At 39.8% G+C, this 24,750-nt stretch overlaps 1 protein-coding gene across 1 annotated transcript in view; it reads right to left on the bottom strand.

The window, feature by feature from the left end:
* The window catches only part of NOTCH2 (notch receptor 2), a 178,152-nt gene extending 153,535 nt beyond the window's left edge, over window positions 1-24,617 (bottom strand). The window contains exon 1 of the mRNA XM_067727445.1: window positions 24,405-24,617. Coding sequence (XP_067583546.1) covers window positions 24,405-24,477 — 73 coding nt within the window. The 5' untranslated portion in view covers window positions 24,478-24,617. The remainder of the gene's footprint in view (window positions 1-24,404) is intronic.
* Window positions 24,618-24,750: the final 133 nt, after the last annotated feature.

Here is a 24,750-nt window from a genome sequence, read left to right on the forward strand (position 1 = left end):
AAACGACAAATAACATACAAGGGAACCCCCATAAGGTTAACAGCTGATTTCTCAGCAGAAACTCTACAAGCCAGAAGGGAGTGGCATGATATACTTAAAGTGATGAAAGGGAAGAACCTACAACCAAGATTACTCTACCCAGCAAGGATCTCATTCAGATTTGATGGAGAAATCAAAAGCTTTACAGACAAGCAAAACCTAAGAGAATTCAGCACCACCAAACCAGCTCCATAACAAATGCTAAAGCAACTTCTCTAAGTGGGAAACACAAGAGAAGAAAAAGACCTAGAAACACAAACCCCCAAAAATTAAGAAAATGGTAAGGGAACATACATATCAATAATTACCTTAAATGTGAATGGATTAAATGCACCAACCAAAAAGCACAGGCTTGCTGAATGGATACAAAAACAAGACCCATATATATGCTGTCTACAAGAGACCCACTTCAGACCTAGGGACACATAAAGACTGAAAGTGAGGGGATGGAAAAAGATATTCCATGCAAATGGAAATCAAAAGAAAGCTGGAGTAGCAATACACAGATAAAATAGATGTTAAAATAAAGAATGTTACAAGAGACAAGGAAGGACACTATGTAATGATAAAGGGATCAATCCAAGAAGAAGATAAAACAATTATAAATATATATGCACCCAACATAGGAGCACCTCAATACATAAGGCAACCGCTAACAGCTATAAAAGAGGAAATCAACAGTAACACAATAATAGTGGGGGACTTTAACACCTCACTTACACCAATGGACAGATCATCCAAACAGAAAAGTAATAAGGAAACACAAGTTTTAAATGACACAATAGACCAGATAGGTTTAATTGATATTTATAGGACATTCCATCCCAAAACAGCAGATTACACTTTCTTTTCAAGTGCGCACAGAACATTCTCCAGGATAGATCACATCTTGGGTCACATATCAAGCCTCAGTAAATTTTAAAAAACTGAAATCATATCAAGCATCTTTTCTGACCACAATGCTATGAGATTAGAAATCAATTACAGGGGAAAAAATGTAAAAAACACAAACACATGGAGGCTAAACAATACGTTACTAAATAACCAAGAGATCACTATAGAAATCAAAGAGGAAATCAAAAATTACCTAGAGACAAATGAAAATGAAAACACGATGATCCGAAACCTATGGGATGCAGCAAAAGCAGTTCTAAGAGAGAAGTTTATAGCTATACAAGCTTACCTCAAGAAACAAGAAAAATCTCAAATAAACAATCTACTGTTAAACCTAAAGGAACTAGAGAAAGAAGAACAAGCAAAACCCAAAGTTAGCAGAAGGAAAGAAATCATAAAGATCAGAGCAGAAAAAAATGAAATAGAAACAAAGAAAATAATAGCAAAGATCAAGAAACTAAAGGCTGGTTCTTTGAGAAGATAAACAAAATTGATAAACCATTAGCCAGACTCATCAAGAAGAAGAGGGAGAGGACTCAAATCAATAAAATTAGAAATGAAAAAGGAGAAGTTACAACAGACACCGCAGAAATACAAAGCATCCTAAGAGACTACTACAAGCAACTCTATGCCAATAAAATGGACAACCTGGAAGAAATGGACAAATTCTTAGAAAGGTATGACCTCCCAAGACTGGACCAGGAAGAAATAGAAAATATGAACAGACTAATCACAAGTAATGAAATTGAAACCGTGATTAAAAATCTTCCAACAAACAAAAGTCCAGGACCAGATGGCTTCACAGGTGAATTCTATCACACATTTAGAGAAGAGCTAACACCCAGCCTTCTCAAACTCTTCCAAAACGTTGCAGAGAAAGGAAAACACCCACACTCATTCTATGAGGCCATCATCACCCTGATACCAAAACCAGACAAAGATATCACCAAAAAAGAAAATTACAGACCAACATAACTGATGAATATAGATGAAAACGTCCTCAACAAAATACTAGCAAATAGAATCCAACAACACATTAAACGGATCATACACCATGATCAAGTGGGATTTATCCCAGAGATGCAAGGATTCTTCAATATACGCAAATCAATCAATGTGATACACCATATTAACAAACTGAATAAGAAAAACCATGTGATCGGACTTCCCTGGTGGCACAGTGGTTAAGAATCCGCCTGCCAATGCAGGGGACACGGGTTCGAGCCCTGGTCCAGGAAGATCCCACATGCCGCGGAGCAACTAAGCCTGTGCACCACAACTACTGAGCCTGCGCTCTAGAGCCCATGAGCCACAACTACTGATGCCCACGAGCCACAACTACTGAAGCCCACGCACCTAGAGCCCATGCTCCACAAAAAGAGAAGCCACTGCAATGAGAAACCCGCGCACCACAACGAAGAGTAGCCCCCACTTGCCGCAACTAGAGAAAGCCCACTCAGAGCAACAAAGATCCAACATAGCCAAAAATAAATAAATAAAATAAATTAAAAAGAAAAACCATATGATCATCTCAATAGATGCAGAAAAATATTTTGAGAAAATTCAACACCTATTTATGATAAAAACTCTCCAGAAAGTGGGCATAGAGGGAACCTACTTCAACAAAATAAAGACCATATACCACAAACCCACAGCAAACACCATTCTCAATGGTGAAAAACTGAAAGCATTTCCTCTAAGATCAGGAACAAGACAAGGATGTCCACTCTCGTCACTATTATTCAACATAGTTTTGGAAGTCCTAGCCACAGCAATCAGAGAAGAAAAAGAAATAAAAGGAATACAAATTGTTAAAGAAGAAGTAAAACTTTCACTCTTTGCAGATGACATGATACTATACATAGAGAATCCTAAAGATGCCACCAGAAAACTACTAGAGCTCATCAGTGAATCTGGTAAAGTTGCAGGACACAAATTTAATGAACAGAAATCTCTTGCATTCCTATACACTAATGATGAAAAAGAGAAAGTAAGGAAACACTCCCATTTACCATTGTAACAAAAAGAATAAAAAACCTAGGAATAAACCTACCTAGGGAGACAAAAGACCTGCATGCAGAAAACTATAAGACACTGATGAAAGAAATTAAAGATGATACAAACAGATGGAGAGATATACCATGTCCTTGGACTGGAAGAGTCAATATTGTGAAAATGACTATACTACCCAAGGCAATCTACAGATTCAATGCAATCCCTATCAAATTACCAATGGCATTTTTTACAGAACTAGAACAAAAAATCTTAAAATTTGTATGGAGATACAAAAGACCCCAAATAGCCAAAGCAGTCTTGAGGGAAAAAAACGGAGCTGGAGGAATCCGATTCCCTGACTTCAGACTATACTACAAAGCTACAGTAATCAAGACAATATGGTACTGGCACAAAAACAGAAATATAGATCAATGGAACAGAATAGAAAGCCCAGAGATAAACCCACACAACTATGGTCAACAAATCTATGACAAAGGAGGCAAGGATATATAATGGAGAAAAGACAGTCTTTTCAATAAGTGGTGCTGGGAAAACTGGACAGCTACATGTAAAAGAAATTAGAACACTCCCTAACACCATACACAAAAATAAACTCAAAATGGATTAGAGACTTAAATGTAAGACCGGGCACTATAAAAGTCTTAGAGGAAAACATAGGAAGAACACTCTTTGACATAAATCACAGCAAGATCTTTTTTGATCCACCTCCTAGAGTAATGGAAATAAAAACAAAAATGAACAAATGGGACCTAATGAAACTTAAAAGCTTTTGCACAGCAAAGGAAGCCATAAGACCAAAAGACAACCCTCAGAACGGGAAAAAATATTTGCAAATGAAGCAACTGACAAAGGATTAATCTCCAAAATTTACAAGCAGCTCATGCAGCTCAATATTAAAAAAAACAAACAACCCAATCCAAAAATGGGCAGAAGACCTAAATAGACATTTCTCCAAAGAAGACATACAGATGGCCAAGAAGCACATGAAAAGCTGCTCAACATTACTAATTATTAGAGAAATGCAAATCAAAACTACAATGAGGTATCACCTCACACCAGTTAGAATGGGCATTGTCAGAAAATCTACAAACAACAAATATTAGAGAGGGTTTGGACAAAAGGGAACCCTCTTGCACTGTTGGTGGGAATGTAAATTGATACAGCCACTATGGAGAACAGTATGGAGGTTCATTAAAGAACTAAAAATAGAATTACCATATGACCCAGCAATCCCACTACTGGGCATATACCCAGAAAAAACCATAATTCAAAAAGATACATGCACCCCAGTGTTCACTGCAACACTATTTACAATAGCCAGGCCATGGAAGCAGCCTAAATGCCCATCGACAGACAAATGGTTAAAGAAGATGTGGTACATATATACAATGGAATATTACTCAGCCATAAAAAGGAACGAAATTGGGTCATTTGTAGAGACGTGGATGCATCTAGAGACTGTCATACAGAGTGAAGTAAGCCAGAAAGAGAAAAACAAGTATCGTATATTAACACATATATGTGGAACCTAGAAAATGGTACAGATGAACCGGTTTGCAGAGCATAAATTGAGACACAGAAGTAGAGAACAAACATATGGACACCAAGCGGGGGAAAGCGGCGGGGGCTAGGGGTGGTGGTGTGATGAATTGGGAGATTGGGATTGACATGTATACACTGATGTGTATAAAATTGATGACTAATAAGAAAATAAATAAATAAATACATAAAAATTTTTTAAATTTCTGTAAAACCTTACTTTTCCAAAAGGCACCTTAGTCAGAAGCCCTGCAGTGCTACAAGATTCTAGTTAGAAACAAAAAAATTTAGAGAAAAAACAATGATTTTTATCAAAAGCAGAAAAATATCCAAAAGCAGAAAAATATAACTGCTGTCTTTCCACTCTGGAAAGAACTGCTAACGTAGCTTCCAAAGGCAAAAGGGTACCTTTTACAAACAGAAAGATCCCAAGTTTCTGTCAATAAAATGATGATCCAGTTATACACCAAGGAACAGACAGAAGACCTGGCTTCAGTTCTCCAACTATCCCTGGTACCTACAGGGTGACTTTGGATTTGGTCTCACAGGGTGTCTGCCTCAGTCTCCACAAATGAACACATGATCTTATAAAAGATATAATGCACATGAAAGTGCTTTGCCATCTATTAAATATTATCTTCTCAACATGTCAATTTATTCCTGTGAACTGATTCCTTCCCTCCAACTCACAGTGACCAAAATGATTTATTTTAGAAAGTGCTCATAAGTGGTTTGACAGCAGGTGTAACAAAGGTGTAAGCTAAAAATGATACTGAACACTTTCATACACATACAGCAGCATGAAGCCATGGACATGAACAGTTATGACAAAGAAATGGGTTAGAAAAATGACCCATAGTACATTGCCCTTCCTGGTTCCGGCAAAAATTTGAGCTGGAAAGACACGGTATCTAAAAAGTAAAACTAATGACAAACAAGAAATAAAGTGAACTATTTCAAAACCTCAGAAAACCGTAGTTTGAGAGCAAGGGGTCAGGGAGGGCTATGTTTTTGTTAGGTCTGACTTGCCCTCAGCTATGGGTGCACTGTCTTTTCATGTGGCCCCAAAGAAATAGCTGAGCCATTATTGTTGTTGATAATGATGAGCAGATGCTGATGGGATGATTGCACATCAACTGTTCTCAGACTCAGGTCTTGTGTAATTGGGTGTGTCGATCTATGTCACTCCACAGATGGTTATTAAACCAGTTACAACTTCCCTAAATCTTTTCACTAGAAGTGAACAACACTCTGGATAGTTATTCTCTGGTGCCAACTGAGAATAGGCACTATCATAAAATTTTTTTTTAAAACAGTTTCAAGGTTTATCCGTCCTCCTCCCAAGACACAAACACGCGCATGCACACACGCACACTCTTAAAGTTGGGATGTTTGTTTAATTCAAAAATCCAAATTATCAAATTTGAAATTTAAATACCATAAATACTTCTTTACTAGAGTGACTATAACAAGTCTATTAATTTCCACCTGGCATGAATAAAAAATATATAATCAATTCCCAATCTTCTATCGACAAATGATATGCATTTTGGATAATCTATGTGCCTCAGGAACAATAACAATCCTGCTATCAAAGCTCCCCTCAGGTTGATGGAACACGGGGAATCCCAGCTCTCATGACATAGAATCACCGAATTCTTCCTAGTGAGAGAGGTGCAGCCCCACCCCCGATGCGCCTAGAGGACAGTGACCTTTATCAAGGAAGCTCTCAGCTGACCACAGGGCATGGCCAAATGTCCAACTGGACTGCTAGAGGAGACAAAATGGTCCATTTGGCAGTCTGTTGATACTGAGGTGTCAAACCTTCAACTAACTAATTGGCCACCCTTTGCAGTAAGCTTTCCTACACTGTACACCTGAAAGAACACTTGTTGAGATGGCTCCGTTGAATGAGAAGCACAACTTTTGAAATGCACTCTGTGGAAAGGCCAGCATACTTCCATGTACAAATAGATGTAACAAGCCACAAGCTCATATGTTTTTAGCCTCAGAATTAGTAAGCTAAACTGAAGTGCAATATGTGAATTTCATCATTTTTCTTTCTTTCCCCATGACCATTTGGCAGAGTTAAAATTTTAGCTATCATGCATTTTCTTCCCTAAAATGTATCAGTTACAGTTCCCACAGAAGCTAGCTATGCATTTCCTTGTGGGTGTATGCGTAAACTACCATAACAAAATATTTTCTATTTCCTCATTTTGATCAAAAGGAAAGAAGAAATGCTAAAGTGCACTTACATAAGTGACAGTGCAAAACTGACATGCCTATCTGTATAAACAATTTATATTCTGTTTAAATTTGAGGTTATGATGATTAAGGAGAGACATGCCAAGAGCTATGAAATAAAATTACATTAAGGGGTAGCCCATGCTGCATGCTCTTGAGAGACTTAAGAGAAACTTTAAGGAATAGCAAAGTCACTTCAGGCCACTCCGGAAGAACTAAGGCTTGAGACAGTAAAAAACAGCTGGGGAAAAATACTAAGAAACAGACACCAGAACACATAAAATGCTTGTAAATGAACACAACATTATGGACCCACTGGCAGAACATGTGGAAGCTGTGATGGGTTAAGGTGAGTCAGCCACACTCTCCAGCCTATTTCACTTTGGATCAACAGCAGCAGGGACAACTGGTTACTGCAGGCACAGAACAGCTTTAAGAAAAGCTAACTTACCCATCTAGAGAAAGACTCCTCAACCTCTGCTTCATTACTGTCATGCTCTAACTGACACAACTAATCAAACAAAAGGAAAGAGAATCCTTTCAAATCATGAGGAACAGAACTCAGATTTAGGGACATTATGGAGCAAGCAATGTGATATAATGAAACAAGAACTGCCCCAGAAATTAGACCTGGATTCTAATCATGGCTTTGCCATATACTCATCATGCAATCTAGAGGAATTCCCTTAAGCTATTTGAGACTTACTGTTCTCACCTGTAAAACTAAAATATCACCAGCCCTCCTTCCTTAGCAGATTTCATTTGTGGCTCAAGTAAGATCATGTTGATAAAAGTGATTATAAACCAGGACGCACTATTTAATGTAAAATATTATTGTATGTAAAATTCCCAATCCAAAATTCTGTGAAACAGAAAAACTTCACCATCTAGCCCCCAAATGATAAACTATTACATGACTCAAATTAGATCACATACATCTATATGATGAGACCAGCCTAAATGGGGATGGGAGGTATTATGTGTGTTAGGCTGGTGTAACCAACTTCAACCATTTTTTAAAATATTTCCCCACTGCTCTCCTAGTGTCTCAAAAATGCTCAGGAATTACAAGCAAGAGCGATAATCTCCTCACCCTCCCCTCGCCTTCTCTGGCACAGAAATCTGACATAGGCCACTTCACATGCCTGATTAGATAAGCTTTCCCAATGCTGAAAGCCAACTGCTTCTAACATTTCAAACCTGATTTCCATGAAGACTCAGGGGTGAAAGATGGAAACAAATAAGCCAACCAAGTAGATCCTCCTTATTGAAAGAGTTCTCCAGCTTTGAGTTGAAATACTAAATAATTTTTTTCTATGCACCTAATTGCTTCTGAGGTGATAGGTGCAAGTTGCTGCAAACTGAGCAGACAAAAGTGTCAGAAAGGCTTTTGACTTACACACAATTAATCCTGCAAACTTTAAATTACTAAAATGACAGTGCTTTAGTCTGTTCTTTAGGTGATCCATAATCCTGCCTTGGCAATGGAGCAGAGCCTAAAGGGAATCATTAAAAGATATTAAAACAAGAAGTCCAGAGACAAGTATTCCCAGACTACATCTTCCAAAGGAGGAATTGCCATGAGACTAATGAAGTTTAAACTTTGGGGCCCCCTGCACTTGAGCACCTATTCTGTGCCCAGAACCATGCAGTTAAGTATGCAGTTTCCAATATTTACAAACAATCCTGCAAGTTAGGTATTACTATTATTACAATTATATAAATCAGGGAATTGAGACTTAGAGAAGCTAAGTGGCTTGCCCAATACCCTTAGCCAAGAATCGGAGCCAGGCCTAGCTGGTTCCAAAACTCACCAGCTACGCTAAAGTAAACATCAAAATGTATTTGGAAGGGTATCTAAAAGTCATAAATAATCAGCCTTTACCGTCATTTACCTCTCATTATGCTTCATATCCCTGGGCATTCTCTCCTTCACCATTCAACTGGCAGCTGAACACAACTAAACCTGAAGGAGAAAGTCCAGTATGTCTGAAAGGACCCACATGTCTGATCATGCATGTTTAGACTGTATTTTAAAACAGAAGGGATTATCTGGGATTCTGTTGATGTCAAACATACTTCTCTCATCTATTAGTATTGATGACCATCAATTTTCAGTGACAAAGGAGATAATAAGGAAAATGTTCACAGAAAAGAAGAAAAGACAAGGTTATCCTCATGCTTTTTCTGTAACACTATGTGTAGAAATGCTACACACAGTTAATTTCAAAGTTCCCAGGCCTAGATAGGTTAGTACTGGGCAGTTTTAGTATTGGCCATGTCCACTTTCATATGCATTCCAATCATTTTACATGGTCTTTTATATCCCTTTCAGAAAGATACAATAAGAATACAAGCACACAGTCAAGAAAAGCTATCTGCAATTTAAAACGCTGGCACAAATAGGACTCTGGATTGCCATTTTCAGACTTTCAAAATGTTTTTTATTCTTTTAAAAAAGCTACACATTCATTCCTAGTCTTAATCTACTAAAGAATTTCTTTTAAGATCAAGAAGTAATAGAGAAATGCTAGACAACTTTCCTTGGATTACAACAAATATAAATCCATCCCTCCCATTTTCAAAGCGATTTAGAAAGAACTGCAACTCGTCAAAATGGAATTTTGACATTTAAATAATTTTCACATTATGTAAATGTTCATTCAGAAGTAAGATGTTAAGAAGAGTAAAACTTAAGTCAATTTAATACAGAAAATATTACTAAATCCAAAGTTACACTATCTGTAGGGCTACAGGACTCTACCAAATGACAAAGGCATCACTTAATAGTGGGTAAATGTGTGAGCTCTGGAGTCGGGCAAGGGGGGTTCCAGCTCCTGGTCTATACCAGCTCCTGGTCTTTATCACTAACTGGGTGACCTGGATGACCATGCCTTAATCTTTCAGTAAGTAAGAATTATAACACCGACTGTGAGGACTAAAGCAAACACATAAAGCACTTTTTCCCCAGGCATCTGTCACGTAATAAACCCTCAGTATATGGAAGCTATTGTTACTTCTTATAAGCTCCACGAGGATAGAGTTTTTTGTCTGTTTCGTTCACTCTATTAATAAAGAAGCATGCCCCGGTCAGCTTTCATGCAAATACAGTTCCTCCAAAGTGACATTCACATTTATCTACATTAATTACATTCAAATGCTGCTACCCTTAGTATATACCTCCTCTCTTTTACTGTAAGTGGCTGCAGCTGCCTTTGCAGGATGATTTAAATTACTGGGAAATATTTTAAGTGTTTTAAGGGTATCTGAGTTAACATATGCACCACTTACATTTTCAGTGTGCTTATTATACATAATTATAAATATCTCAGACCATAAAAGAAAACCTTTCATAATACTCCCACAACTGAAAAACAAAGTCTTAGAAATAATTACAGAGGGAGCAGAAGGGAGTGGTAGGTAGAATACAGTTTACTAAATTGGCAAAATAAAATTTGGAGTTTTGTCTTAAAACAAAACAAAACAAAAAACCTGACAACCATTTGTTCAAGGCTGCCAAAACTTGAGAATAAGTAAACTGTCATGGGAAACAAATGTTAAAATATGAAACCCTTTTCTGAGAAAGTTACTCCACCAGTCCTGGCTAATCCAATTCTGAATCACTAATGACTCCAGTCCTGCTGGGTTGTCTTAACTACAAAGAAGTCCAAAGGGACAGGCAGGGTCTCACAGGCAAATATTTTCTCTGCTGTCACTGACATTTACAATATAGTCACACTTCTCTCCTCCCCCACCCTTCTCACTCCTTCACTGTTCCCTTTTCAGGTTTCAAAAATCAGAGGGTCAACATACTGATACATCATTCAACTAAGGAGTATAGAGGAGAGATCACTTGACTAGAAAACGAGAGCCTGGATTCTGGCCCCAACCTTGACCTGGCTCTGGGCCCTCTGGCCAGTCACTTGGGCTTTGCTTTCCTCATCTGTAAAACAACAAGGGACTAGATGGGTGGTTCCCAGCCCGAGAGCCCAAAATCTCCAGGAGCCCCTAAAGGTGTAATAACAGATCATGAGGTATTTCTATTATTCCAAAGAGATTCCATTAAGTGCTATAAGGCTAATTAAAACATCAAATGCATGGTGACACCAGATGGCACATGACGATGTTTATCATATCATAGGGAAGGGGGGAACAAGAGTGTTGGACCTGATATTGTCCTCAAAGCTACACCTCAGAAAAATCATAGTTTCTGTACTAAACATAATCCAACCACAAATGTCTGGTGAATAAATAAGGGGGAAATGATTGAATACGTATCAATACAATTTGTATAGTAGACAAATTCTCCAAATTGAAGATACACCCCATTAAGGGAACAGACTCAAATATAATACCCTTAAATATTTACAGGTTCATGGGAAACCAGTGAACAGTCTATATGCTGCAAACATGAAGCTCCTATTTCTCACCAAGGATCTGAATAACTCATCCACTTTTGATTAAAGAAAAGTGAAAGCAACAAAAAGCCAGTCTAAACTGCAACATAAAATACACCACCAACAATAACTACTATTCACTGCACTCTTACTATGTGCCAGGCACCATACTACAAATATAACACTGATTAACTTATTTAATCCTCATAACAACCCTAGCAATTACACGCTGCTATTACCTTCATTTTATAAATAATGAAATTTAAGCATAGAGTGCTTAAGAAACAGGGACACAGGGCTAGTCAGTTAAGAGCCCTGTGTATCCCCGCCCTTTCTCCCTCTAAGCTGACAACTCCTTCTCAAAGAGAAGTCTCTCAAAACACAAAGAGAAATGTCCCCAAGCAGAGCCCTTAGGAGTTGGGCCATTGCTCTTGAGAGCAGGTTTCTGAGGAGCTCATAGCTGTGGCCCATTCTGGCTTAAAGACATCCTTAATGGAAACTCCCCTCTTCTCAACCCAAATTCAGTCTGCTTGTCCTGATGATAGAAATCAACTGAGAGAAGCCCAGGGCCATTAGTCAACTAAAATCAACCCATTTATTCAGAAGGTACAAATGATTCCTAACAGCTGGCTCTTACATTCAGAGAACCTATGATGAAAAACATGCATTTTCAGTGTACTAGAATGAGTAAAGGTTAGGGAGACAAATAGACCAAAACAATCAGTCAATCAATCAGTCAATTCCAAACCTGCCACTTACTAACTGCATTATCCTGAGCATGTTACAGGTCTCAGTTTCCCCTACTCCCCATCTCAAAGGGTTGTTGTGCAGGGTAATCGTGTGAATGTACAGAAAGTGCCATGGCTGACTGCAGAGGCCCTAGAGCCAGAGGTCTGAATCCTCGCTCCATCCCTCACTAACAACATGATTGGCCCCAACACCCAAAGCTACGAATCTAAGCTCCGATTTCCTTACCTGTAATATAGCTAATTACTGTCTACCCCAAAGGATAGCCACGCGAATTAAATGAGGAGATATATGTAAAGCCCCTAGGAGAAGGACGGACACATAGTAAGAAGTAAGCAATTTTTTTTAAAAAGCTGAGGTTTTAAAAGTCAAACCACAAATTTAAGTCCCAGCTCTGTTACTTATTATCTAGGGCTAAACAATGGTATACAAGCCAACTAACCCCTCACAGGCTCAGTTTCAACCGAGATTTTGTAAAGATTAAAGGAGGCAATTGTGTAAGAGTGTTCTGTAAACTCTGCATTGCTATGTAAATGTTAGGGTTGTTTCACGTTTTATGTTAATTGTATCGAGTGGTCCTTTCAAATACTATCTTCATCTTTAAAATGGAAAAACTGAGGCAGAGAAATTTTAAGCCATAGAGGGAAGGCTGCTAATCCCAAAAGTAGGATGGAGAAAAGGATTGGGCCAAAATAAATTCAGATCGTGACAAAGCAGAAAAGTAATAAGCCTTCAAGAGGAAAGATGAGAATAAACGTCCATTAACGTATGTTTTTAATCAGCAACTTCACCTGCTGATTAAGCCTCTCCGTGCACAGTCCAGGCGTAAGAATTCTCTAATTTCCTCCCAGAAACAGCATTAGACTTCAGGATGAGAAAGAGCTTCACTATCAAGCCTCTTTTCCCATCCGTAAGTTAATTTTGTGGCTGGGGCAAAGACCAGGGGACACAAACTGGAATCTAACTGGCTTTCTCTTAACCACACCTTAAAAAAAAAAAAAAGTTGCAATCTTACAGAGAGGTCTCCTTCTTTGGTTGGTCAGAAATGTCGTTGTTCCCCAGGTCTCCTCATGCTAAATACGGTAATAGCTGGCAAACAAACAGCCCAGTAAATTCCAATGATACTTAAGAAAGCATTAATATTGCCTGAAATTACTCTGAATCAAATACTTAAGACCTACAGGGCTGCCACATAGAGCAGTTCAGCTGGAACTCTTATGCCAAAAGCAGCAGGATGCCTTAAGAACATACAAGCTTGAAAAAAAAAGCAAATCTACTCTTCTTTATTGCAACATTCTTCAGCAACAACACTGATCTCCTACCCACTGTGCACACAGCACTGCACTAGGGCAGTGGGAGGCTGGAGGGAGAAAGCTAAGAAACAGGTGGTGTTCGTGGGGTGCCAAAACAACAGGTTGATTCAGTCAGTTCTGTCCCACAACTAATCAATTTAGTGAACGGAGAGGGGAAGGAATCTTAGTCATCCTGTTGGCCGACCAAACTGACTGGCTAGACCATTGCACAATTATCAATTAGGCCAAAATATCAGATTTAATAGTGCATATTAGCCCTGCCTAATGGGATGTTACACACTTCCAAGATCTTGGATATCTCAGAAGACAACACAGAAGCAGATTAACCTCTACCCACCAAAATCACTTATCAGGCTCCAGAATACACTGTTTTTTTTCCAGCATCTTTTTATAAGGTATTAAAGTAAATGTGCATTTTCTGGGCACATAAAACTGACAGCTTGTTGATTTATGATACAGTCAGATTAGAATTTTAAAGTAATTACAGAAAATACCAGTTAACAAATACATAGAAAATTGACCAAGCACATTAGAAATCAAAGGATTTTTTAAAAAACTATCAAATTTTTGATATCAACATTGGTAGCAATTTGATATTATGTAGTTTAACGTGTCCATACATGTTTTGACACATTTAAGATAGACAAAGAGATAATACCTTTAATATTTAAAGAAATATTTTAAATCAGTAACCAAAAACTAAATACCTTGATGAATAAAAGACACAATATACCAAAATAAAGAAATAAAAAGAAAAGGCAATACAAATGGCTACTGACCATATGAAAAACATTCAACATCACTGTAAGCAGAGAGACCGATTAAGATGAGGTAGCATTTACCACTTACGCAATTGGTAAAGAGTTGTAAAAATAAAAACTAGTGTTGACAATGGCTGGAAACACTGAGAGTCTCATATTCTGCTGATAGAAGTATAACTTGGTCAAACTATATGGAAGGAAATTTGGCAGTGTATATCAAAAGCCACACAAAGATCCACACTCTTTAATACAATAGTTTGACTTCTTGGAATTTATGTTAAGAAAATAAATATTCCTATCAAGATTTATATGTAAGAATGTTCATCACAGCATTATTTACAAATTATGAAAATTGGGAACTAAGAATAGATTTCAGTTTAAATAAAATATAATAGAATCTTCAGATAGAACAATAGGCAGCCTTTAAAACCATGTTCTTAAAAAATATTTATACACAAGAAGTATATTCAATATCTTGTAATAAACTATCATGGAAAAGAATCTGAAAAAAGATTTTATATATATATATATATATATATATATATATTCTTTTTGAATCACTTTGCTATACACCAGAAACTAACACAATATTGTAAATCAACTATACTCAATGAAAAGGAAGAAAGAAAAAAATAAAAGAAAGAAAGAAATATTTATATATGGGAAAATGTTCACAATATTTTAAGTGGTGCAGAAGTATTTGGTAAAACTGTAATATGTTAAAGTCCTAATTATAGTAAGAGACACAGAAACAAAACTGTATGAAATGTAACAAAATAGCAAGTGTGGGTTTTGATTGGAGGTGATAGGATTATTGGAGATTTTAATTTTCTCTTACGTTTTTCTGTTTAAAAAATTCTATTTCCCAATTTTTAAAAATCACTCTCTTTGAGATAGTAATTTCTCTTCTGGAAATCTAGCTTAATGGAAAAATCCTAAAGAGGGAAATTTTTGTATAAAGAAGATCAGTGCCATTTATATAGAGAAAAAAAAAAGATGGAGCCAAATATGCAACCAAAGCAAAGGAGAAATCACCAAAGAAAGGCAGAACAGAAAACTGTATATACATTATAAATATACAATTTTTAAAACTAAGAGTAGATAAAAAGACCAAATGATGTACACCAAAATATTAACAGTGGTTAAGACTGTGGATTTTTCTTACACTTTTCTAGACTTTTCAAAGGTCCTTAACTATCTTTAAATGTAATTACTTTAAAACCCCCTCCCCCCAAAAAATCTTATAAAGGTGCCATAGAAAATCAACAAAGTGTAAATATGAGTTAATTACATGTAAACATAAGGAATAATTCTGTTGCGATGCAACCCTACCTTAAAATGTAACAATGTTTGTTTTCAGTTACAACCATTTTCCTTAAATGTCTTAGAAAGTTTATGTCACAGGAGCCATGACATATTGTTACTTACTTTATGTAGTAACATCCAAAACTTGCATGATTTACAAATATGTTTTTTTCTCTAATAATCCTCATAAAGATTAGAAAGTGCTTTAGATGTTGTAATAAAGTAAATACCCTTCATGTTTCCAATTTAAAAAGATACAGCAAATAAGTAAAGGCATATTCTATGCAAAGAAAACATAGTAAAAAGTAATAATCAAAACATAGATGTCCTCAAACTTCAATGACTCTCCACACTTTAGAGACAAACAAAAGCATGTGAAAGCAGAGAATTAAACAAAAGTTTCTTTGCAGCATACCACATTAACCATTCAGAGAAGTTAACAAATTAGCACTATCTAGTTTTCTTATTATTCATATTCATAAACTCAACAGAACATATTAGTGTATAAATAGTTCTCAATTTTTCTTATTTGAATGTTGGATAAGTATGCCAACACAGCAACCTCTCCCTGTTAGGTACTAGTTAAAATAGGCTATTTAATCTTTGAGGTTTAAAAGCCTCCCAGAATCTCCTCACAAAAGAGAGAGAGTAAAAAGAGATGAAAAAGAAGCAAACAATTTAAAAAGGCACCTGCCTCTGAACAAGGTAGTATACTTTAGAACGTAACCACAGCTTCTTGTACAACACTTTAGTCAGCAAGCAAAACTGTATTTTAAAGGGATACTATTTGTTAAAAGACAACAGACTATTAGGGAGACAATATCTGACTCCAGTCAAAATATTATCATCATGTTTTCCTTACCTCACAAAATACACACACGCTTTCTTCATATGAATAAATATATGAGGGTGGGAGCACTACCCTTAACCCAGAAACAGGTTCTGCAACACCCACAGATCCAACCTGTCTTTGCGAGATGATGAGTCCACCTTGGCACGATATTTGGCTGAGGCATTCAAAGAACCAGAGTCACTGCCAATATCCTGCAGAAGGAAATGACTTGAAGACCAGAAACTGCCCTAGAGGCCTCTGGGGAAGGTGCTCCAGTCCACTGGGAAGAGAGACACAGGCCCCTCACCGCATGACTAGGAGAGCAAGGGCACCGGAACTGGAACATGGTAACCCGCCTGCAGTTCAAGAGTGGCAAGGGACAGTAAAATGACCTCCCAGGAGTTTGTCCAATCATCTAGTAAACCCCAAACTTTGAGGGGCTAGTAGGACAGGGTTTTGCCAAGACAAGCACAAGAGGGTGAGGGAGACGTCAGCATGATTAATCAATGCCACCTGAGGCAGCAACTCGGGGTGTGTCCACGCTACACCTCAGTCATTGCCTGACTGTGATGAGAAGTTCCTTCAGCTACTGCCACTGAGAACTCGATCTTCCAAAGGAGCCCCTTCCACCTTAACTTGTCCTAGATCAGGCTCAGTCAGCATCCAGGACTGAGAACACAGCCCTCTCTCTTGCCACAAACCCACTAAGACACCACAGCAGGTGCCAAATTTATATTTACACCCCCACCAAACAAGGGGTCTTTGTCTTTTCCCAGTCAAGTCAAGTTTTGATACTTCTGAATTCCAACAGAGAAAGAGGAGAACAGCAGACAAGCCCAGCAGGGGTGAGCTGGGGGTCGCCGTTCCCTGGTGGTCCTAGAGTTTCCTCCCTCAGACCCTACAGCTCTTAGTCACCCTGACTACAGGAAACTGCTCTCAGAGAGTGTAGATAAGTTACTAAATAACTGTACTTCATGTTCCTAATTTTGTGTGCTCATCTGTCTTGTCTCCCTGATGATGTCAGCTCCTTGGGGGCAGGACTCTATCTTCCATTTGGTCAGTGATTCCCACACAGCTAGAAAAGTAAAATACCCTGTACTCCCTACCACATGATACTAAGGAAAACACACAAATTAAGGATGACAACACACCACAGTCCTCCCTAACACACCACTAAGAGAGAAGAGCTACACAGGCAATAAATCTTAGAGCCAATATAGCTAGGGCTCCTACTAGAGTATTATATAGAAACATATATTTACATATATAAGTAAATTAATACAATAATTGCTTTGCTTTGCTCATTCCTAGCTATGGCTTTTCATCCCACCTTCTTGGCTTTACTATTCTTTTTAAAGTCACAATGTATTTTCTGCCACAAAGCTGGTCCTCCCTTCAAAAGGGAGCGGAGAAAAGAAAGAACAGACCTACAGCCAACTTCCTACCACTGCCAACGAACACTGCTGTTTGTCCCATCCAGAGGTCATGAGCATATCCTTTCAGATCTGAAGCCACTTCCTTCTTCTTATCAAGAACAGCAAGACCAGGGCTTCCCTGGTGGCGCAGTGGTTGAGAGTCCACCTGCCGATGCAGGGGACACGGGTTCGTGCCCCGGTCCGGGAAGATCCCACATGCCGCAGAGCGGCTGGGCCCGTGAGCCATGGCCGCTGAGCCTGCGCGTCCGGAGCCTGTTGCTCCACAATGGGAGAGGCCACAACAGTGAGAGGCCCGCGTACCGCAAAAAAAGAAAAAAAAAAAAAAGAAGAACAGCAAGACCAAGTGTCTTTGTCAGTGGAGCACTCCTGGGCCCGTTCTTGCAGACTGCTCAGTTCTGCTCAAGAGGTCCTCCATTCCTCCTTTATTCTCCCTTCCTTCTTCCATTCGCTGCAGCAGCCCAGACACCACACCAAAGCAGGACTGCCTGAAATGAGTGACCTTTATATTTTTTGGCACTAACATATCTGAGGGAAATCCCTGCACCAGACATGTGTTCATAGGTTAACAAAGCAGACATCCTCAAAGACAGCATCATTCACAAGGGCTGAGGACAGAATTCCTTAATGGACACCAAAAAGTCTGTGGAACTTTTAAGTATTCTGGTATCTCAGGTAACATTCTGATGGAGGGATAAGGAGGCTTCCACCAAAGTCATACATGACACACACATGGCAGTCCTAAGACTTTGGACAGATGACAAAAAAAACTTTTTTTTTTTTTTTTTTTTTTAACAACAAAACAACTTTACTAGCCTTATGGGGACACCAGAGCAGCTTCCTTCTCCCTGGTGAGCTAGGCATTCCGTAAGAAGCAGGGGAAGAAAATGACCACAGAACGCAGTCAAAGCAACCCACCTCTAGCACTATCAAAGAATAAACAAACAAACAAAAACAAAACAAAAAGCCCTTGGCTTCCCTAGATTCACTCTGCAGTGATTCCAAAACTTCCCTAGTGTAAGAATTACCTGGCTATTTCTTAAATATACAAATTCCCAGACACTATTCCATACTCACTGGATCAGAATCTCCAGGAGAAGACCCCAGGTATTCCTATCATAAGAGAGGTTAGGGAAACACTGCTCAACAAATGCTTCTCTCCCACAAGTGCCCCTCTGGGCAGGGAAGTATAAAACACATAGGGCTAAGGTGATTAACCCAAACAATCACCCCAGACAGGATCATCTTCATGCTCCTCACTGAGTTTAACTCCTTCTACGGAGCGGTGGGTGTCAGTTCAGTAAAGGGTACCTTTGGATCCCTGTCACCCACAAAGGGCTCAGGACTCTTTGAGACAAATGCCTGAGAAGAATGCCAATGGGGGCAAGTCATAAGGAGGCAGATTACAGCTGAATATGAAAAGATCTTTCTAAGAATTACAGCTGTCCAAATCTAGACTCATCTGCCTCCAAAGGCAGGGAGCTGTCTATCACAAAAGGTGTTCAAGGAGAAAAAAGGCAGGCTACATCTTAACCAGGATGTTGTGAGAGGATCAGAATCAGCACGGGAAAGATAGGACTAGGTGAACTTTTTAAAGTTCCTCCCAATACATAAGCCAATAAAGAGGAAAATTTCAGCTACCCGTTAATTAATAAAAAGAGACAGCATACAAGTCTGTAGGTGGGGTCAGCCTTCAACTGATCTTTCCTCTTCAAAGGAGAAAGGAGTATAAGGACACACCCCTGACTCACCATTGCTCTTTCAGAATGTCTCAAAGCTGGGGAGGACAGAGCAGGAGTCACAGGTGCTCTAACCAGGACCTGCTGCCCAGCTGACTCTGCATGCTGGGCACAGGTCGGAGAAGGGATGTGTGTGACATGGTCCCTGCCCTCAAGGAACAAATTTCATTTTGGAGATAGCTCACACTCTATGATTCTCTCAAAAATTTATTTATCATGTCTCACTGTTAGAGTTGCTTGTCAGTGGTGGTGGTTTTCAAGGGAACCCTCTTGGTGGGAAAAAACAAATACACTTAATGTAAATATCCTCTCAGTCTAGTACAAGTTTGCAATATCCAGCTCAGGATGAAAAAAAACTCAAAAGAATCATCTAAACAAACTTAGTTAATTCTAAGTTTGGGATTGACATGTACACACTGCTATATTTAAAACAGATAACCCACAAGGGCCTACTGTAGAGCACAGGGAACTCAGCTCAATATTCTGTAATAACCTAAATGGGAAAAGAATCTGAAAAAGAAAGGATACTTGGATGGGTATAACTGAATCACTTCGCTGTACACCTGCAACTAACACATCATTGTTAATCAACTACACTCCAATGTAAAATAAAAAAATTTTTCTTAATTCTAACTTTAAAAACACTATATTCCGAGAGTCCCCAAAATGTCCAAATTACAGTCAGGTGTGGCAACTCTGGACAAAATAATAAAAATTGTTGCCACAGTAATATAGTAAATACGGGAAGCAGTAGGAGCAACTCAAGTGAGTGGCTGGGGGTGGGTGCCAGCACCTCTGAGGTTAAATTCCAAAGTAAAAGTGACCTTTATGAAGGTCAGAAGTGATCAGAAAAAAAAAAAGAAAGAGAGAAGAAACTACACACACACACACACACACACACACACACACAGAGAGAGGGAAATTCAAAATGGCAAGTTTAAATAAAACATCTGGGGAAGGGAAAAATTTGGTTCTTCCCCCAAATGTAAGGTAAACAATAACTCTTGCAAATACTGTCTTTTAAAAAACTGACTTGAGTACCACAGTAGTCCAGAATAAGAAAATGACTAAAAGTAATTGTCAATTAAACAAATATTTATTGAGTGCCAATTAGATGCCAAGGCACCATACTAGGTACAAGGGGGGGCATCAGAATAAACACAACTGAAAAGACACAGTTCTTTTCCTCAAGAGGCACACATTAACAATAAGCACTTGAGGAAGTGCTAAGTACTTTTGTGTACATGAGCTCATTTGTACAAGAGATGGAAGTGGTGTGGAGAATGGACGAGGCACTAGACTGAGGACCAGAAGAGAGAAATTCTAGTCTCGACTCTAGTCTTGGCTCAGTGATTATGAACAAAGTGCCCGAGCAAACGGAGGACCAAAGCAGTGCCCCTCCAGCAACAGCACAAGACTAATTAATAACTGACCTGGAGGAGAATTCTGGTCTTCTGGCTTCTAGTCCAGTGATCTGCCCAAAATACAATGCATATGGTAGCCCGATAAGAAAGAAAAGTAGAGGAAAAGAAAATCCTTTGGTTTCAAGTCATTTGCAGAGAAAGGAAAGAAGAGAGAAGGAGAATAAGGAAAGGGTGGAAGTAAAATAAAAGGTTCAAGTTGCGGCATCCAGAGATGTCAAGAAAAGAAGCACTTAAATAAGCACCGTACACACAGTATAATGTAAAACCTCGGAGTATATTCTCATGCAAACCATTGCTTAGAATTTTTCGCTCTAAAACCGTTAAGGACCAACAGACAAACTGTCCAAAAATGATACATATGAATGAAGCTTGAAGAAAAAGAGAGAAGAAAGGGAGGAGGCCATTTATAATAATATCCTGCAAATATATGAAGCCCTTCTAAAGAGACAATGTGGACCCATTGTGCCCAGATGAACAAGAAGAAATAGTATTATACTCTATAGCTTTTATGCTGGCAATTTTCAAAACCTTTGGGAGTCAGAAGGGTTAAATACTGTAACGGCTGATTAAGGTTCAGCCCATTCTGGAAATTATTAAAATTAAAAAGGAAAGACCCCATATACTCACCTGAAGGCAGAATAATGAAATATCATTGAGTTCCAACCAAGTTACTGTATTAGAATCACCTGTAAACCTTGAAAAATACAGAATCTCAGATCTACTGCACCAAAAGCACCCCAGCTGATTTTGAAGCAGCCAGGATGTGGAGCTTTGCTCTACTGCCGTGGACAGGGTAAGGAGGAAGACCACTAGGAATGGCATCGGAGAGTGGGAACTAGATCAATGCAAATTTTGTGGGCAAAATAGAATTTCTGCGGGTGTGATATTTTTAAAATGTATTGTAAGGCTGGTCTGAAGCATCCAAGCATATCCCACTGAACTTAAACATTTTCTAAGGCTCCTGAAGTCAGCAACTATAGTTCAGGTGAACCAAAAGTTACTCCTCTATGCTATAAGAAGCCCACAGGAGAGGCAATAGAGTGGGAATGGCACAGGGAGATGCCAAAAAGATGTGGCAAATATTTTTTAGAATCAAAAAATCAGGAAAAAGAAAAGAGAGACTAAAAAAAAAAAAAAAATCACTCTCCTTCATCCCTCTTCCCCAACAAGAAATAATAACAATACAGAGAGAACAAGAAGAAAAAGGAAAACAGTTTTAGGGTAAGTTTTATCTCCATCTGAAGGAAAAAACAATCGGTGATTTTTTTAAAAGCAAGCGAAGAATTCAACTGAGAAATCATCTAGCAGGCAGCAAAACCAGGGAGTCACTTCCCATTGCAAAGCAAAAGAAAACAAGGAGCAAGGGGTGGTCTTGATAGCTGTTTAGACAATCAGACAGATGGGTTGACAGCTCCTTGCCTTAGGAACTCAGCGATGTTTAAATTAACAATTGGCCACTAGCCAAATACAGGAACACTCAAAAGTTTGGAAGGGTGTGTTATAATTGGTACCTTGGCAAAACACAATGATAATAAATTGAGAAGATTCAAGCAGCTTTCACTGCTAGACTCTGAAAAGATTCAAGATTTGTACCAATAAACAGGTTTTTTAATCTCTTCTATTTTTGTGTAGTTTAGCATCTGAAGAACACCTAAAAATCAAAATACCTAAATCCTATCCTTTGAGCTAACACTAACACTCGACTTGTCCACCTAAAAGCTGGCTAGTAAGAGCAATACCTCATCAGTGCAGAAGTATAGGTCCTAGAATGAGAGAAACCTTGTGTGTCAGAGTAATCCTATTTCTGACATCAGTCTCATCATTAAACACTTAATTTAGCAAATCGCTTTGCAAACATATTATTCCCTCCAACTCTCTAAAGTAAGTGATCTCTTTGGTTCTCTTCCATAGATGAGACAACAGACCATGAAGATTAAATTATTTACTAAAACAAGCTAATGGTAGACCAAGGATTATAACCCCGGACTAGCCCATTGTTTATACTCCTCTCTATCCTAAATTTACACTTATACTAGAACTTTCACTCAAAGAAAAAGGAAAGGCAAAAATACTATCATATGTGTTTTGTTAAACGCTTCTGAAACAAAAGCTTTGGTTCATCATCACACAGCATCCTAGCCCACTTCTGAAATTCTGAGGGACCCAGAAGTGTATGGAATTTGAACTTTCCAAGAAGGATCTGGTTGGTGTTGAACAACCCAGCACTGTGATAAATAACCTTGATGTCTTTTAAACATCTGTGATTGGCATGTCGACTGTCTGTTAACAATGAACAAAAAGCAAAGTTTTCTGAAGCTCATCTTCATAACTTTCTCTTTGCAAAGAGACATAGATCATGTACTAGTCTTCTTGGTAAGGGTAAAAAATCTTCCTTCAGATTAGGCTAGGAAAAGAAGGGGCCCCTTTCGGTTCAACAAACATGCACAAGCCACCATCCCACTGGAATCAGAGAGTTCAAAAAAAAAAAAAACACAGCCCTGCCCTGAAAGGACTTTCTGAATACCTTTTGACTGTCATGGGTTTAATATACATTCTCTTAATTAATCCTATTAGCTGGGTAATTTCATTCCCATTTTATTGGTGAGTTCATACAACAGAGCTGGATTTGAACCCAGGATTAAAGAGCAGAGCTCCAAAGCCCAAGCTCTTTCCACTAAACAGTCTGAAGAAATCTGCAATCTAAGAGTGTGGGTGAGATGGGTAAGATATGATTCGATTTCCTTTCCTTGATCCAACCGTGTTCAGAAAGACTGTTGCAAATATCCAACCATAAAGAAGCTTTCGAAGGCACCACTTTGAATTAACGTATCCACTGGTCCTCACCCGCCCCCGCCCCACCTCCAACCATGCCAAAAGAACAGCAAAAGCTGCTGCCAGGTTGGAGGAGTTGGTGATCGTCACACCACATTCCTGGGGCTGGACACAGACTCTGAAACAGCGCCCGAGCTCTGCGCCTCGGTAAGAATAACAGCAGTGGAGATTTTTAAATCATGTGGCTCAGCAAGCAGCCACACCAGTTTTCCTACTGCTCCTGCCTCCACCTTTCAAAGACTCGAGCAAAACTTTACACCGGATTCATGGGGACCGTGGATTCAGAGTGTCAGAACTCAGGCGCGCCGCAGAACCCTGTCCCCATCCAAACCAAACCCACCCACTCAGACTGTGGGCCTCCTCTTAGCAAAGCTAAGTCTGGCTGTGAAGGTGTAAGCCGTTGGCCTTGGAGGCCCTGCCCCCGCTCCCTCCACGCCAGGATCTGGCATTCCTCCGCTCAGCCCATCTGCGCTCCGCGGCCGGCGATGGCTGTCCCGGGCAGCCCGCCCTTGGCTCTCCCTCGACCCCAGGAAACGCGGAGCAAAGTGGGCAAAACTGCCCAACTCCCCGAACTCAAGTGCTCCAGAAAGGGAGTTTCTGAGACTTGCTGCCCGCCTCCGGCCGAGGAGGCGTGCGTGCGGCCACCGGCAGAGGGGAGCAGGAGGCGGCGAGGAGCGCGGGGGAGGGGGCGCGCCCAGGGAGGGGGGGCGATGATGTCCAAACTTTAGGAACTAAGTGGCCTCACTCCACGCCGACGGCGAGCCCGGCCTTCTCGCAGAGTGGAGGACTGAAGGGTGGGAAGGGTCGCCCCAGGTGGCCGGCCGGGCCGGGCCGGAGGGGCATGGAACGGGGCGCAGGGGACAGCACCCCACGCCCCGATACTCACCAAGCGCGGGGGTCGCGCGGCACAGCCACAGTGCCAGCAGCGCCCACAGCGGAGCGGGGCGCAGGGCGGGCATCTTCTCGGTCGCCTCCTCCTCCGCCGCCGCCGCCTGGGCAGATCCACATGGGGAGGGGGTCCCGACAGAGGAGCCCCCACTTTTTCCTCCTCTCCTCCTGCTTCTGCCGCTCACGGCCTAGCGCTGCGCCCCGAAGCTCGGGCTTCCGTGCCTCCACTCCCTGCACCCCAAGTCCGCCGCTCCTGGGCCGCCGCCTCAGCCGCCGCCCGAAGTTTGGCTGAAACTTTCTTGGGTGTGCAGCGAAGCAACCTCGTGTGTCCTTCCGCCTCGGCC

Source organism: Pseudorca crassidens, chromosome 2 (genome assembly GCF_039906515.1).
Source record: "Pseudorca crassidens isolate mPseCra1 chromosome 2, mPseCra1.hap1, whole genome shotgun sequence".
NCBI lineage: Eukaryota > Metazoa > Chordata > Mammalia > Artiodactyla > Delphinidae > Pseudorca > Pseudorca crassidens.